This window comes from Diabrotica undecimpunctata, chromosome 1, assembly GCF_040954645.1.
Source record: "Diabrotica undecimpunctata isolate CICGRU chromosome 1, icDiaUnde3, whole genome shotgun sequence".
NCBI classification, from domain to species: domain Eukaryota; kingdom Metazoa; phylum Arthropoda; class Insecta; order Coleoptera; family Chrysomelidae; genus Diabrotica; species Diabrotica undecimpunctata.
This window is the reverse complement of record NC_092803.1, coordinates 22,884,676-22,903,064: the sequence shown is the minus strand read 5'-3', so window position 1 is coordinate 22,903,064 and position 18,389 is coordinate 22,884,676. Positions and strand designations below refer to the sequence as shown.

Here is an 18,389-nt window from a genome sequence, read left to right as displayed (position 1 = left end):
AGTAGCTGTAAACAAAATAATTTAAAATAAAACAAGGGAAAAAAAGAATATTTTTTGATACAAAAAACAATGGGGGTCAAATTTGACCCTGCCATGGTACAAAAATGTTACTATTTTTGGCCATGGTAGTTAAGTGTTAAGGCAACAAAACCCCCATAAAAATTTTATGGGGTGTAAATTTCACTGTTTGAAAATGCCCGTGTCAATTTTTAATATAAAATCTTCAACAGTTTTCAATATATTAGAAAAAATTGATTTTCATTTTCAAACTTTAAAGGCTGTAACTTTTTTTATGTGCACATTTGTAAGTACTAAGGTGTAGCATTTCTAAATTCTTTGGATATGTATTTAAATCCCCTCGTATTTGATAAAGTATCAAAGAATAATCTTAGTGTATTTCATTTCCCATTCGCGCGTATTAAAACACCAAATTCTTTCAATTCATCTTAGCGTCGCCCAGTAAAATAAACCATTTTTAGAGTTGTTTATATTTCTTGGGTATTTTTTTTCTTTTATCGAAACCGCTAAATATTCTGCGTTTCAAATAAATAGTCCAGTGTATATGTTTTGTTTATGCTAAGTTAAGCGAATGAACTTAAAAGATTATTAGATCACTCTCGCTAAAGCAGCTGTCGGCTGAAGTCGCTTATAGTGTTAGTCAAAAATGTTTCTTCTAATTTGTGTTGTTTCCTGTTTTGTTCCTTGTCATGGAAATGCAGTATGCAGTAGCAGTTAAATGTTCGGTATTGAGCAGTTTTACAACAATTCTGAAATATAACCACATGTTGTCCACGTGTTCCGGTTTTTTTTAGAAGCCATGTTCAAGATTTGCATAAGTGCTCCCTTCAACCTCGCTTTGTTCCTGTTCTGTTCCTGAACAGTTTGTATTTGATCGTGTGGCAGAGAGTTCAACCCCAGTTATATTTCCAGTTATGGTTTTAGAAATTTAAAGTTAAACCGTGAAATTCAGGTAACTTTTTAAGTGATTACATTTTAAAGTAAAGACAGACATGTTTTGCTGAAGAAATAATTGCTTTTATAACAAGTTAAATTTTTAATAATTTATTGGTATTGTAAATCTTAGGGTGTGGCTATGCTGTCATTCTAATTGTTCTTTGTCATCAAAATTAAATGTTGACATATGACAGCTAGCCTTTAATTTGTTGTAACATTTTTTATTTTTTTGTTTGTTTGTAGAAAAGATTAACCTTTAAGGAATTTTCATTTTAAAACATATCTTATTTTTGATAATCTATTTCTGCCAGTTATAAATAACCTAATAACAGTTTTGTAAGTGAGTTTGTTAACAGATATAATATAAAGTGTTGTTTTATTTTGGTATAAACCTATGTAATTATAAATATCATAATTACTTCTGCTTATCTGTGTATGTAACTGTTTGTTTGAGACAGAAATAAATGTTTATTTCATTTCTCTGAACTATTTTGTTTGCTTTATTTTAGAATAATCTCCTATCCCTTTGATGTGTTTTTATTTTAGGGATATTTTTCCTAAATCCATCAAGTTTAGGATTCTTCGAAGCGGCGTCCTCCCTTTCAAATAGCTAGAAGTATTTTTCTTGTTGTCCCTATTTGCCCAGTTGTCCAGGAGATTTATGTAAGTATCCCTTTGTTTCATTTTTTTGGTAGCTGTCCTAATCCGACCCCTTGCCATTTACTTATCCACGACCCCAGCTCTCCAAGAAAACCCTGAGTGCCGTTCTTATGTAGTTTCTGTCCCCAATTTTCTACCCCATATAATCTTACCCTATGGTAGGCAAAATATTTCCGTTACAAAGGTAAGTTAGGTTCAATCGAACTATTTTTGGTCTCAGAATACGGGATTTAATTTATGAACTATCTTTTTGTTACATCCTGTATATATGAGACGCTAATTGAAATTCGTGTCAACAAAGGTAAGTTTCACATAAACTTTAACCTTCAAGATTATAACAAATTCGACTGATGTTGGTTTGTATAACTTTTTACCAGATGAAGTAAAAAGTCTTCACTTATTATCGTTTAAGCCACACAATTCGTTCAATTCACACTTTTAAAACATTGTTTCTATTCAAAAACAGAGTACCTAAGTATAGCTTTTACATAATAGTACTAGTTTGGTCAGGTTATTTGCCTATTATGACAAAATTTCATGTTTTTATATTTGTATTTAGTGAGGTTGTCGTTTCGTAAATTAATGGGTACACATATGCGAGCCGAACTGTTCGCGAACAGTTCATTGAAAATATGTTTACAGCGAAATCATCTCAAACTCGTCACGATCCATGGAAAGCGACGAACCAACTTGTGCGAAGTAACAGTATTGTTTGTTTAGAAGTGCATATAATTTATTTTATTCATTTTTAATGAAATTTTGGTGAAATATAATTTATGGAAACCTTTTTCTTTTCGCGCCTAAACGATACCAATAGGGTTATCATTTTCTGTTTACAGTCTTCTGGTGTCATGATCATTGTCAACTATTTCGCACGATGCATCATCTCTTTCAAGTGTTTTCGAAAATATCCGAGTATCCTCTTGTTCTGATATAAGTCAATAGGTTCAATACATTTATTCTCGGACCACAGTAGCATCATGAAAAACTTGAATTCCGCCTAAAAATATACACTAAATTCAAACTAGGAACAAGTCACACAATCTCGACCACACGAACAAACAATATTGCTGCTAACACCGTCCAAATTGAACTGTGAATATCCTTTGCGTTCGTCCCAAAAACCGACAGGTCATGATTCCTGACGAGCGACGAACGAACAACTCGCAAGCGGTTCGTTTTGCCATACAAATTATACGAATATAGTGTTCGCGAACAGTTCGGCTTGCAGATATGTACCCAGCTTTAGTAATAAATATCTGTTTGTAATATTTAAATTCGCAAAAATTTGACTTAAATTTTATAGTGTATGTATTTAATACTAATTGTTACTATTCCTTTGACTTATCAAAACTATTTATGTATATTGATCAAATAAATTCTATTTTATTCTATGCTATTGCCAAAAAGGAAGCGAAATTAGCTGTGGCCAAATGTGTAGTATACAAATCTATATAAGGAACACTGAAGGTGAAGCATCCAAAATAGCTAAACATTGATCAAATATAGTGCAATATTTTAATCATATTAAATGTATTTGTGACAAAAATAACAAAATACTAGTACACAAAAATGATATGTAAATGCGCTGAAAGAAAAACGTTAAGAACTTATTATTCGAAGATTTGTCGATTAGTCTCACCTCATTTAGATACTCCGCGTATTTCTTTTCCCACTGCGCTTGCGCCTTCTGAAAGCACTCATCCTTATTCCTCTTAACGTTCTCAATAGCCGTAATTTTTTCTTCGATGTAAACCTGCTCCAGCTCATCCTTCAGTCTTGAAATCTCATTCAGTAGCTTTTCCTCCCAGTAGATGGCAATCTCCACCTTCTTCTCGTTTAGTGTTTGTTGAAGTTTCCTCTCTTTGTCTAAGATTTCTTGGTGATGTAGCCGTTGCATGTGCTGTAGGTTTTCTTTTTCGAGATCAATCATGTTTCTCAGTTTTTTGACTTCGTTCTTGAGATTTTCTTCGTTTTGCTGCATTTGTTCGTGCTCGTCGTACATGTTTTTCATTAGTTTGTTTTGGTCGCTAGTTTTTTCTCTCAGTTCGTTTAGTTCCTTTTCTAGTAGTATCAGACTTTCCATCTGAAAATGAAAAAGATTTCAAATATACTGTAGATAGAAACTTAATCATAGAAAATACAATAAGCAAGACATTATCACTTGTGTACCAAAAACAAGTTCAGTCTCGTTGTTATTGAAAATAAACATTCTGTCTCTCGTTAAAATAAGAAGTCAGAACTTGCTGGCTTCTTTTTTATCTAATACTGCAATATAATAAAAATCAACATTACTCTATATATTAAGCAGTATTATAAAATATACATAGATGTAGAGGAAATTTGATTGTTTAAAAAAAGAGTCAGAAAATTAATATATTTTACCTTTTTGGTTAATTCTTCGGTCTCCTTTTCCTTATTCTGTGAATGTGTAAGAGACATTTGTAAAATTTCTTCTTTCTCATCGATCTTTTTCTTGCAATTTTGCTGTACATCCCTTAGCTTCCACTCGAAATCTTCCAACATCTCCTGCTCCCTAACCATATTTACCGTTCTGAGATTCTCGAAGTCTTTTTTCCATTTTTCCTCCAGTTGTTCTTTCTGTTTCTGCGCCTGTTCGAGGTTATCGGTAATCTGTTTGGTTTTTTCATCCCTCTCGAGAAATATTTCTTCTTGGCGTTTGGTTAGTTGGAGTTTTTCTTCTTGGAGGATCCGTATTTGTTCTTCTAAGCTCTCTATTCGCTTTCGAAGTTCTCCTATAACGTTTTCCAGGTATTCTATTTTTGATTTGTAGTCTTTTTCTGATATACTAAACGATTCTGAAATGTGGATTACATACAATGAAAGAAAAAAATCTTGTTAAATTTGTTCTTACCAGTTTTTTCTTCTAATTCTCGATTTATTAATATGTTGCGTTTCTTTTGGTTTTCGAGGTCATTTTCCAATATTCGTATGGTCCGACCGATAGTTTCGCATTCTTTTTGTGCTTCTTTTAATTCTGATTCTAACCCTGAAACAAATTTTTTTATTAGTATTTGGGATTAACTTTATCTGCAGTGATGTTCAAAAGGCCAAATTATGTTAGATAGCTACCTAATGCTCTACAGTGGTGTTAAGAAAGAAATAAGAGCCAAAAAACGAGTTGCCCTAATAGTACACCAGAAACTTGCAAACCAAGTAGAAGACTATAAACATGTTTCACAAAGAATAGTTTAAATAAAGATTAAACTAGATGCTAAGTCGTTAAATGTGATATCAATTGATGCACCTTAGAATAACAGATATATAAATATAAGAGAAAGCTTCTACAAACACCTCCAGATCACGCAATGTAAACGAAATCGAGTTAGGTTATAGACAGCAAACATTTGTTACATTCATAGTCATATAATACAAGATAGACTGATCGTTGCAATACCAGCCCATTCCCCCAGTGCGACAGAGAAAACTGACGCAAAGCAGTCCCTGTATCTCTTTCTACTTTGCCAGGTTTATGGACCACGTGAGCTAAAGGACCAATAACAAGGACACGTGGTTGATAAACCCAAACAATTAGAAAGAGATGCAGAGAGTGCTTTGCGTCAGTTTGCTCTGTCGCACTGGAGGAACGGGCCAAATTACAGCACTCAATCTATTTGTATTGTATTTCTATGGTTTACTTAAAGTTTGTTAACCATTTGGAACTAAATTATTAATCACAGGTTACTTTAACTTACTATCCATTCCAGCGGATTTAGCAAAAGCGTCTCTTTGGAGTTCTTCCATCTGAAATTTGAGTTTGTGTGCTTCAGCATCTCGGATTGCAAGCTCCTTCGTGAGTTCATTGAGTTTACTTTGGAATTTGGCTTCCTGATTCACCAGGTTTTTCCTGTAAAAGACACGAAAGTTACCAAACAATAATTAAATTTGTATTTTTATAGAGTTTTTTATTTATTCTTTCATATTCAAGAGAAGCTGAATGTTTACTTGTAAAGATGTACCATGGTTACCGGCTAAACAACATCAGATATGCAGATGACACCATAGTATTTGCGGAAAAGTTAGAAGACCTACAAGTTCTTATGAATAAAATCACGTATTACAGTCAACAATATAGACTCAATATAAACGTTAAAAAGACAAAGCTTATGATAATTAGCAAGAAAAGGATAACAGAAGGTCAACTCTACGTCAACCAATCCCCTGTAGAAAGAGTGGCGCACTACAAGTACCTCGGCACCATAATAAATGAAGAATGGACCAAAAACCAGGAGATTAGAGTACGCATCGGAAAAGCTAGATCCACTCTTAATCGGATGGGGGCCTTTTTTAAGAGTCACAACCTCTATCTTGAGTAGTCTCTAGTAGTCTCTTCTCTAGTAGTCTCTTAAATAATATATCGCCACATAATAAATAACTTATAAAACAAGCATACCTCAGGTTATGATGAGTTGAAATATCAACCAACTTAATTAAATTTGTTTCATCAGAAATTTCTCTTCCTCTCTGTTTTATAGTTATTGCGTCTGTCATGCAAGGTAAATTTCCTCAAAGTTTAAAACTAGGAATTGTTAAGCCACTACATGAAAAATGTTATGTTACTCACAGATAGCTCACAGAAAGAATGCTTGGAGTAACAGAGATGTAAAGTTTACTCTCAACCGTTTACTTAACTTAAAATTAAGCATACCACAGGGAGCGTCTTGAGACCTTTTCTCTTTTTGGTCTATATAAATGACCTTCCAAATGCGGTGGTTAGTAGTCCATCAAACCCCGTAAATTTCGCTGATGGCTCAAATGTGCTGTTCTGGGAAAAACATTAAAAACACTAATCCCGGTGGCAAATCAAACTCTAAATAAGACTAAACAGTGGTTCAGTGGAAACAAACTGTAGCTTAATACCGATCAAACAGTTTTTGCTTACATGAAAAAAGTCACTCACGAGAAGAGATACAGACAATTTTCTATCACAAAGCACAGAATCGGCTAGATCAGTTAAATTTATTGATCTTCATATTGATCAAAACCTGAATTGGGGGCAACAAATACAAAATACGACAAAAAAAAATAAATAAAGCCTGCTACTTATTAAGTGTATTAAAACGCTATCTAGACCAGGAGATTTTACTGTCAGTATAATATACCAACTTTTATTCTGTTATAAGATAGGTAGTAATCTTCTGGGGTGCTGCAATGGATAGCTTAACTGTCTTGATAGTCCAAAAAAGGCAGTCCGGGTGATTTACCACCCAGTCTGTCGAGAATAGAGGCCTATTTAAATCACTAATATACTCACTTAATCAGCCATCTATATCCATAAATGTATTGTATCACTCTTTAAAAATTTTACTTTGTTTTATCACCTGCTTCCAAATCAGGAATATAATACAAGAAGCCTCGATGTGAATTTCCCACTTCAGAGATTTTATCTAACAGGGAGAAGTACTTTGTATGAGTGTATTACATTTTAAAATAAAATAAAATATGTGAAAGCCAAAAATTTATTTAATAATTATGGTATTTCTATGAAGACATAGAATTAAAATTAATAGTATTAAAATAACGTATTAATAATATCTATAAAAAGCCCATCACAAATTAAAATCCCCGGAAACTTTTTACTGACGTAAATACAGACCCAAAATTTATGAGTTTATCTCAACTATGTAGTTGAGATTTTCCAACACATCAACACTTACAATCAATACAAAAATAGACCACTAGATGCACCATTCTACTTGTCTGTTTTGCGTCTGTAGCGATAAGGTTGAAATAAAAATATCAGTTAAAAAAATCCACATTGGGTTTTCGATTTAAATTCTTTGGCTCGATTTTTCCGTGACGAAATAAACCAGGTGTATACAGGTGTGACATTTTGCGCAGGTATCTCAGTGGTGTTGTTTGTTAATGTTATTTTGTTGCTGTCTTGTCTTATAAATCACTTGGTGATATTGAATAAAGTAATCATTTGGGAAAAAAGGTCTAATGGAAAATATATAAACACGAAAACCAGAAATTACCAGATTGGACAAAAGCGAGAATATGTTCAATACCTAACACGAGAAGCAAAAGCATACGCTATCAAAATTATATTTTAATAGAATACGCTATCAAAATATAAATAAGATTAATTACTATTTAAATGGGAATAAGCCACAATTAAAGGTTAAAGTAAGTTTATTGACGTTTCAATTTCCACTTCGGAAATCGATCTCAAAATACAAACATTAGTAAATTAAACAAACAAAAAATGCTTTAAAAAGACAAACACATGCCATAATGACAGTAAAATTCTCCTGTTAGTGATTCCATAGTAAATCATGAGGGAAAAACCAGGAAAAAAAATACTTTCCTGGCATGGTAAGTATTTGGTCTTACATTTAGTTTACTCCCTTCTTCTTCAGGTTCCTTCTCCTATCGGAGGTTGGAAATCATCATCGCTATTTTAATTTTATTGTCCGGCGCTTCTGAATAATTCTAATGAGCTGCAACCGAACCACTCTCTCAAATTTCTTAGCCAGGATATTTTACGTCGTCCTGGGTTTCTCTTCCCTTGTATCTTCCCTTGCATAATTAACCTAATTAATACGTACTTCTTGCACCTCATTATATGACCCAGATATTGAATATTTCTAATCTTAACAGTTTTTATGACTTCACATTCTTTCTTCATTCTTTGTAACACCTCTATATTAGTTACTTTTTCAGTCCACGATATTCTGTGGATTCTCCTGTAGCACCAGATCTCAAAGGAGTTTAATTTTTTGATTTCAGACTGTTTTATTGTCCACGCTTCTATGCCGTATAGTTAAGTAGAAAAAAACGTAACAACGTAGCATTCTTGTGCGGATCTCTAGATTAAGGTTACGGTTGCAAAGAAAGTTCTACAATTTCATGAACGTGTTTCTTGCCATTTCTATTCTAGATCTGATTTTTTTTTGTTTGATCTCCATCTTCGGTTAGCCACGTTCCTAAATATTTATATGTTGTTACTCTTTCGATCGTTGTATTATTGATGATCAGGTTATCTACATTTTGTGGTTTTTTTGAGAATATCATTGATTTCGTTTTCTTGAGATTCTTTTGCAGTCCGTACCTTTCACATGCATTGTATACATGTTGTATTATGTACTGTAGATCTTCCATGTCACTTGCAAATATCACCGTATCGTCCGCATATCTAATATTATTAATGCTATTTCCGTTGACCAAAATACCTTCCACAATATCCAATAACGCTCCTTGAAATATCACTTCACTGTAGACGTTGAATAAGAGTGGTGAAAGTATGCAGTCTTGTCAAACTCCTTTAAGTATACTTACTTCCTCTGTCAGTTCTCCTTCGACTCTTATTCTTGCTTTCTTATTTTGATACAGATTCGATATAATTTGTAGATCTCTACTATCTATGTTTTTGGTCTTAAGAATACTTAAAAGCTTTTCATGTTGAACTCTGTCAAAAGCTTTTTTAAAATCTATGAAGCAAGCATATATGTTCTGATTCATATCCAGACATCGTTGTATCAGAACATTGACTCCGAATAATGCTTCTCTAGTTCCTAGACCCTTTCTAAAACCCATCTGTGAATCACTTATTTTTTGTTCTAATTTCATGTGGATTCTGTTATGTATGATTTTAAGGAAGGTTTTCAATGTGTGGCTCATTAATGCAATTGTACGATAGTCATTGCAATCTTTAGCATTTGTGATTTTTGGAATCGTTACAAAAGTTGAGAGAAACTATTCTGTGGGTATGTGTCCCGTCTTGTATATGGGGTTAAAAAGGTCTACCAAGACATCAATATTATCTTCATCAATTATCTTCAATTTATAAACAATGTGTTCTGGGAAAGGCCAGAGGGAAGAAGGTCTGTAGGGCAGCCTTAAAAAAGGTGGAAAGATGCAGTCAAAGAAGATCTAGAGAAAATGGGAGTGCGACAATAGGAATTACTGGCACAGGACCGACAAACATGGAAGGCAATAATAAACGCGGCAAAGACTCACGAAGAGTTGTAACGCCATTGATGATGATGATGAATTATCTTCAATAGTTCAATTGTTATATATTATCGGGTCCTAGAGCTGTGTGTGTTTTATGACATAAATAACTTCCTCTTTCATTATTTCTGGTCCCGTGATTTCTCCGTCAACTTCTAATTGTTCTACTTTTTGGTTATAAAATAGGTTTTCAATGTATTCTTTCCATCTACGTAATTTGTCTTGCGTTTCAGTTATAGTGGTACCATCTGCATTTGTTAATATCCCGAATGGTTTGTTACGATTTCCTGAAATCATTTCTTTAACCTTCTTATGGGTGTTGAAAGTGTCATACCTTGCCTCACATTCCTCAATTTCTTGACATTTAATGGACATCCATCCATGTTTCCTTAGCTTGTTTTATTTTCTGTTTTATTTTTTTATTAATTTCTTGATATTTAATTTTATTTTTGTTTTTATGTATTCTTCCTATATCGTCCATCTTTTCGAGAATTTCTTGTGTCATCCATTCTTGTTTGGTAGCATTTGTAAATGTTAATGTTTTCCGTCCCACAGTCTCTATTATGTTCTTTATATTCTTCCATTTTGTTTCAATATCTGTAGCCTTTTATTTTGTTGTTTTATTTCTTTGATACTCTCAATAACCACCAAATTCTGATTTTATATGTTTGTTATTTAAAAAACATAATTGATGTATCCTCGATATGTTACTGACTTAGTAATAGAGGAAGTTATTATAAAGAAAATACCAGTACCTTTTTTTAATTGCCCTATTGCCAGATTCCAGTAATAGCCTAAGAAGGTATCCATTGAATTCTGGCAGGCAATGGTGCGGAAAATCTTTTTTAAATATCTACGTCACGAATCAAGACACCCTGGCATTTTTCGGCCAGGTAAGATACTAGGCCAAAAAACCCGAAGGTAGTGCCGGATTAAACGTGTTCCGGCTAAAACCTTAACCACCGTTCCAGAGAGGTGGTCTTGCTACTCAATAAACAATTAAAATAAAAAACTAAAATCTTATAATACGTTAGACGTTAGCCATAAACTAATAAATAATATTAACCATAAATTTCAGATCCCTGGTTTAATTTCTTCCTCCGTCCTCCTGCTCTTTTTTTTTGAAGTTATACTTCTATACGCGCGCTCCACGTTGGAAATTTGTATGGGAGTAAATCTGTGAAACCATTACATATGCAAGATAATGAGTAAGAGAGAGAGACAGAAGATATATTTTCTCTCTCTTCCTCTCTCGAATATAAAAATGTTCCTTTTGTATATATAATTTAATACTATATATATATTATATAAAGATATATATACACATAATATTATACATCTAATAAAATATTTATTAATATTATTATTTATGTGATATGTTTTGTATTATTTATTAAATGTTCATAATTATATTATTCTTTTGTATTTCAAAATAATAATTTCAATAAATCACTGTATGATCCAGAACTGTCAATTTTGAAATACATCTGCGTCATGTCCTCGGTAGTGTAGTAGTCAGTATCACGCGGGAGACCGGGGTTCGATTCCCAGTCGGGGAGAACTTTTTTATTAATATTATTACATTATTGTCATTTTTAAATACTTATGGATATTGCATTTTAATTTATATTGTATTATTATATTATGGAATTATGTTGCACTGTATTGTAGTGTATTTTTATGTATATTATTGTCATTTTTAAATACTTATGAATATTGCAGTTTAATTTGTATTGTATTATTATATAAATAACAAAATAAACAATGAATTTTACTGCAGAGTATGTGTAAAAAAATTTTGCATTCAACTCCTTTCATACATATATGAAAATAAAAATATACATTTTCATCAAAATATTGATTCAATCCTTCATTGTTAGTAAGTTGTTATTAATTCTGTTTCTCTTTCTGCTATGTCTTACCTATAGAATTACATATGTAATGATTGTGCAGAAATAAATTTGTAACGACGAATGCGTGTATAGAAGTGTAACTTCCACCGGCAGTCCCACTGGACTGCCACACCCATTTTTTCATCACCCCAGAAATCAGACAGTGTACTTCTCTCCATTCTTTCTCTCCTCTCAACATTATGTTTACCATGTTTACTTCATCTAGCCCAAAACCTATTCGCCTCTCGAAATCTCCCGTCTTATTTACCCATCTCTGGCAGTTAAAAATGTGGGTGGGAGCGTCCGGTACACCATAAACAGTACAGTCTGCCGAGACAGATTTGCCTATTCTATTTGTGAAGGTGCCAAAACTTCCATGTCCGGTCAAAAACTGCGTCAGGAAGTAGTATAGTTTCCTGAACTTACATTCCCGTCACGGCCTCAGATCGGGAATAAGCTCCTTCGTTCACCTTGCCTCTCCGATATCATTCACCTATTCTCTCTGCCACTCTACTATCGTTCTTTCTTTCTCATTCTCATCTATATTTCCATCCATCCTCCTTGCATACACCCTCGCTCGCTCTTTGCACAACAAAAGGATCGGTATCACCGCGCCAACAACATATTTGCCTCATTTGAAACCGTCCTATATACGCTAGATACTCTGAGCAGCATTCGCCTTTGCGAAGTCTCCATCAGCTTAGCGTATTTTGCAGTATTCAGTACACTATACCACAGATTCTATAACGGAGACCCTGAAACAATCAAACAGTCTTGGATGACTGTGAGGCAACAGATTGGAAGCATAAAACACTTTTTGGAGACTCAAAAACATCTGGTACTCATCCAGCACACCTCTACAACTTTGTTCAGCGTACAAGAATTCTGAAATTGCAATTATAGCTTAACTAAGACATATAGGGGACTGGAAAATTAAACAATGATAAAATATCTTTAATTTACTTTATCCCAGAGACTAGATGCGATACTTTCAGAAGCCAAGTCAAACAAAAGATACACAAGCAAAAGACAGTTGTAGATTAAGACCTCAATAAAATACATGTATAGATTTCTGAGAGTTTAATGGATCAAACTCACTAAGTAGACCACCTTTACCAAGAATAAACTCTTATAAGAAACTAGGTGTGCTGTTAAAATTACAGGCATTAAAATCAGAACACGATGGAGTGCTAATAATAGGACTGATAACAGGATTGCACACTGGAAAAACGACTACTGAAGAAGATTTAATTATTGCGTAGGGATATTGCACAAATTACGAAATACTCTAAATCAAAAGAGCTGAAGAAATAATGCTAAACACTTTTAGATACTCATAACATGATTTAGAAGAGAATAAACCTTGAACAATACCTGGATTTATTAAAACAAAAATTCTCCGTTTATTTAGGCCTCCTACGGAGATACAATAGTGGTAACAATACTTTTTAAGTATTCAAAGAAGGTGTTTTACAGGAAACTCAATTCCACTGTATAAAATGAAAATAAATCGTACCCAAGCCAAGAAGAAATTCATGACTTTTGGGCAAATCAACTTTCAACGCCAGCTATTCGTAACACCAATGCTGGAAGACATGACAAACAACTGTCAACACTATAGTAATATTCCAAACTAACGGTGAATTTTGAGTTTATGTAACTGTATACATTGACTGCAGTCTCTACGGATTCTCCTAATAAGGAATATCTGGATGAACGGCATTCTAAGACTAGTTCTGGACTAAAGTAGGAATGCATGGAATTGATAGACACCATAACAAGGAAAACGGATGGACGACATCATAACAGATTTCCCAAAATTAAAACACAAAAACTGATAACACCTATAAAAAAATATATATGGACAAAGCGGTGTTCATTCAGGAGAAGATCCCAATGCGAACCTTTTGCTATTTTATACAACCATAGCAGGCAACAGTGCACCCAAGCATCGTAGCGGATCGGTAGTATTCGCGACGCTTGTACTGAGACAAAATACCGGTACTACTTAACTAGCGAAATGTCAAACTAAGACTTCGATTTCATTCCCTGACGGTGTAAATCGTACTCTAATAAAAAAATTCGTCGCTGCAGTGCTAATTCTCCTAATCTCGGATCTTAAGTAGTATCTTCTGGTTTGTTAATATAAATAAACAATTAGATTTTGTTTATTCTATTCGAAGATACAGTAAAGTGTTTTTCTTCGAAGATTTTGAAGCGCATTTTTTAAGTGTTTCTCTTTCGAATATTTTGACGATGCAAATTACAACCTTCTACAGAATGGAAGAAAAGATGCTACAATATCTCTGATTGAAGATTACTTTGGTGGTTATTGAGGTTGAACAATGCAACCATATGATTATTTAACAGTTTGGCACAATCGCAAATAATTAGCTGACAATTTATTCTTGCAAAATGAGGTAAAACAAAAGACAATAGTATAGATCGATATAAAAAGATGAACCTTCCGAGGAAGTCAGTTATTATTTCATTTACTCTCAATATCAAAAATGTAAAGGATTAATTCCCATATTATTTAATAGATAGTTTTATATATTTCCTCTTTTTCTTTGGGCAAAGAATTCGAACAAACCTACAATGAGTACGTATACCTGTGAAGCTTGTCATAAACATTTTAACGATTCGTTTTATAAGCTCATCCTCACATAATCCTTTGTTACAGAACTTAAGGAATTTTATACGGACATTTATGTAAAATTACAGAGTCTACATTGGAGTTCTAAAATAGTAGCAGTAAAGTGAAAGCTGTTAAAAATTTCTAACGAAAATAAATTGAAGCTTACAGAAAATAGGAAATAACCCTAACGAAAAGGATACTTGAATATCGTTTAAACAAATTGTGTTTGGAAAATGTGGAAGATTCAAACTATACGAGTAAGTTTGTCGTAACTAATGTGATATAAGACAAAAATCGAAGATGTCTAGTGATTTTACCAGATCAATCAATATATCAATCAATATCGATTAATATATATTTGAAATAAAGGTTAATTCACTGAACACTGATATTTGGATTGTTTACAAAGATCTCCCAATAAATGACTAAATTTATTTTTAATATTGTGCTTAACGGTATGCTATAACTAATGCTAAAATAACATATTAAATGGCCTTTTTGACCAAACCATCAACTTATTCGTTATGCGTTAGTCCTATTTGAACCTTAACCCATAAAAAATTTACTTTTCTTTGATTTTTATAAATTTCGAAAAGGATTTTCTTAATTTGAACGATATATTTATTTAGATTATTATTGGAAAAATCCATGGTTTGAATAGCAAGTACAGAAGGTGAGTCGGAAATAATTGTGGCAGATGTATCTTGAGTTAAATATTGTAGTTCCTCATAAATTGCTATAGCTTTCGCACTGAATATAAATAGTATATTACTTTATGAGGCGGAGAAGCATGACTTTTCTTGACGCGCCCGATATTACGCGCCGAACGAAGTGAGGCGCGTAATAGAGGGCAAGTCAAGAAAAGTCGCTTCTTTGCCGAATAAAGTATACTATTTTTTCTTCAAACGTAGCAATTTTCAACCATAAATAGTACAATTCATACGCTATTTTTACTTGAAATTAACTGTGACAACTATCAAAGTCGTCTAGATGTTAGAAATTAAAATAATCAAGTCGTCGGTGGGATTTGCGTCTCCCTGGTTACAGTTGTTTGACAGTTGTTTGCAATTATTAAAGACAGCTTATTGTTGTTGCAACCGCAAGCGCAAATTTAGTGCGAAAATGGAAAACCTAAACGAAATTGAGTCCGCGGCTAATGATGCAGTAGCACGTTTGGGGCCCTCCAAGTCCGGAATAAAGTATCGGTTGGCGTACAAGCACTTCCAAGAGTGGTGCGATACAAGAGGAGTACGGCAAGTTACCGAAGACGTTTTACTGGCATATTTTAATATAATGGAAAATGAAAATAAATGGAAATCTTCTACAATGTGGTCACGATACTCTATGATAAAATCCGAGTTAATTATTAGAAAAATGTGGATATAAGCAAATTTTTAAAGTTACGTGCCTTTCTGAAAAAAACAAGCGAAGGATATACTGCAAAGAAGTCTAAAGTTTTCACTAAAGACGAGTTTGATAAATTTTTGTTTGAAGCGCCAGATAAGTTGTATTTAGGATTAAAGGTAAAAAAAATTATATTGCAAAGCATGTAGTATACTCTACTAAATTATAAAAATATTTCAGATTGTTTTGTTAATTGGGGTTACCGGCGCCTGTCGATGCGACGAAATGGTAAAAATGAAGACTGTGGACATTGAGGATAGAGAAAATGTAATAATTATCAAAATCCCAGACAGTAAAACACGACAAATTAGATCTTTTACGATAATTGGTCAAAACTACATTAAACTGTATAAAAAGTATGCATCACTGCGGCCTGAAAATTTCACAGAAAACCGATTTTTTATCAAGTACCAAAATGGAAAGTGTTACCGAAGCGTCATGGGAATACATTCGATCAGCGCAGTAGCCCAAAAAGTAGCTAGTTATTTCAATTTAAACGATGCAAGCGCATACACGGGTCATTCTTTACGACGAACTTCAGCAACACTTTTAATTGATGGAGGCGGAAATCTAGAATGCCTCAAACGACATGGGGGCTGGAAATCAAGCACGGTTGCCGAAGGATATATAGAGGATTCAATAAAAAATAAGAACGATAATGCTTAAAAAATTTTAAACCCTCATGATTCGCCAACATCGGGAATGATTGCTGAAAGTTGTTCTCGACCATCAGTATCATCAACAATTACCAATGCGTATCAAGAGTCGGGAACATTTTTGCACGGTTTCAATTTTTGAAAATGCCTCATTAACTAATTGTACTTTTAATATTACTATAAATAAAAATGATGTTTAATTGTTGTTAATGACATTTGTATTGTTGCTTTGTGACATTTTTCATATTGTTGCCATGACAACATTTTTCCCTCCGCCGTAAAGAAATGGGAAAAAAAACTGCTGCCGGCGGAGACATCAAACTTTGACAGGATCAAGTTAGATAAGTAATGTCATCATTATTTGACGTTTGAAGAAAAAAAATCATGCCATAATTTAAGCATTTTTTTCTTCCTATTAGCAGGTATGTAAAAGGCACATCCAGTGGCAACTAACGGCTAAGATGCATCTGTATATTTATTTAGAGTCTGGCCGGTTCTCTAATACTGTTCTCAAGATGTTAGAGCTAATCCAATGTTTTTATGCTAACTGGGTTTTAATAATTGAACTTAATTTTAAATTATGCTAGATGACTATCTGATGATTTACAGTGGTGTTGCGAAAGAGAACAGAGCCAAAGAAGGATTCGCCTTGTTAGTACACAGAAAATTTACACCAAGTACAAGAATGTAAATATCCCTCCGAAAGAATAGTAAGTGTAAAAGTGAAATTGAATGTCAAACCGCAGAATGTGATAGCAATATATGCACCAGAGTATAACAGGGATACCACCACAAGGGAAAACTTCTACGAACACCTTTAGACTGTAATAAACGTGACCCAAAACGATAAATATATAATCTTTGTGGGTGTTTTTAAGCCCGTGTTGGCAATGTTATAGTTTAAGAAATAAAACAGCGATATAATGAAAATATCAGAAATGAAAACGGAAACCTTCTGACGGACCCCTGAAGCATAAACGAAATACGTATTAATAATACATTTTTCCCTCACAAAGACCAATACAAATACACTTTTGAAACGAAGCAAAACACATGCACTTGTAAGAAAAATAAAAAATGATCACTGGGAACGCTTTTCTATATAAATGGAACATGATTTTTACGGTCTGCAAAAGAAAATATGGCGCTTCATAAGAGGTCAAAGAACGGAGGTAAAGGAACTAAAAGAACCAAAACACATAGAAAAGGATAAGTGGATTGACTACCTAAAAAAGCTCTATGCAGAGGAAAAACAAACGACGCTAGAACCGGAAACACCAGAAATTACCACAAATGAAGAACTTAATATAAATGTACAGGAAGTTCGGAAAATACTTAAAACTCTGAAGAACAGAAAAGCAGCAGGTAAAGACGGAATACCAAACGAATTACTGAAATATTGTGGAGCAGCAATGACAGAACAATTAACAACATTAATTAATTAAATTATAAAACACAACAAAATACCGGGCGAATTAATTCTACTATTTAAAATTGGTGATAAAAAGCATCCAGAAAACTGCAGTGGTATAAACTTGTTAAATATTACTCTAAAACTTACAACTAAAATATTGCAAGTGCTAATAAATCAGAGGATAAGTTTAGCAGATCAACAGCAGGGTTTTCGTAGTGGAAGAAATTTTACTGAGAAATCCCTAGAGTATAATAGACCAGCATTTCTGTGTCTGGTTGATCTAAAGAAAGCGACAGAATAAGACTCAAAGATGTAATCCATCTTCTGTATAATAGAGAAGTTCCCCTAAATATTATAAAAACTATCGAAAACATCTACTAAAACAACAAAATAAAAGTTAGAAGAGATGGCATAAGAGATGGACAATTTACAGAACCTATAAAAATAGGCTGCGGAATAAGACAAGAGGATTCATTGAGCTCCATGCTCTTCCATTTGACGATGGATGAAATCATCAAAAGCGTTAACAAAGTAAGAGTATACAGAATGGAAAACAAGAGTAGTCAGCACAAAACCAACCAGATATAAAATAGAAATTGATGGCATCAGTATTCAACAAATAATGGAAATAAAATACCTGGGAATTACACTGTCTAGCTATGGAGACCTGGATAAAGAAATGAGAGAACAAGTACAAACAGCAAATAGACTGGCAGGATGCCTTAAAAACAATATATGGCGAAATAGACACGTTAACACTGAGATGAAGTCAAGCATTTATAAAGCCAGTGTAA

The 18,389-nt window shown here is 33.4% G+C and overlaps 1 protein-coding gene across 4 annotated transcripts in view; it reads right to left on the bottom strand.

Annotated features, from left to right (window-relative positions):
• The window catches only part of LOC140446435 (uncharacterized), a 63,797-nt gene that overhangs the window by 20,003 nt on the left and 25,405 nt on the right, over positions 1-18,389 (bottom strand). For all 4 annotated transcript variants that reach the window (XM_072538995.1, XM_072538990.1, XM_072539000.1 and 1 more), the window contains exons 2-5: positions 5,331-5,482; positions 4,490-4,624; positions 4,000-4,433; positions 3,257-3,700 (exon numbers count right to left, since the gene is read on the bottom strand). In XM_072538995.1, coding sequence (XP_072395096.1) covers positions 3,257-3,700; positions 4,000-4,433; positions 4,490-4,624; positions 5,331-5,482 — 1,165 coding nt within the window. The remainder of the gene's footprint in view (positions 1-3,256; positions 3,701-3,999; positions 4,434-4,489; positions 4,625-5,330; positions 5,483-18,389) is intronic.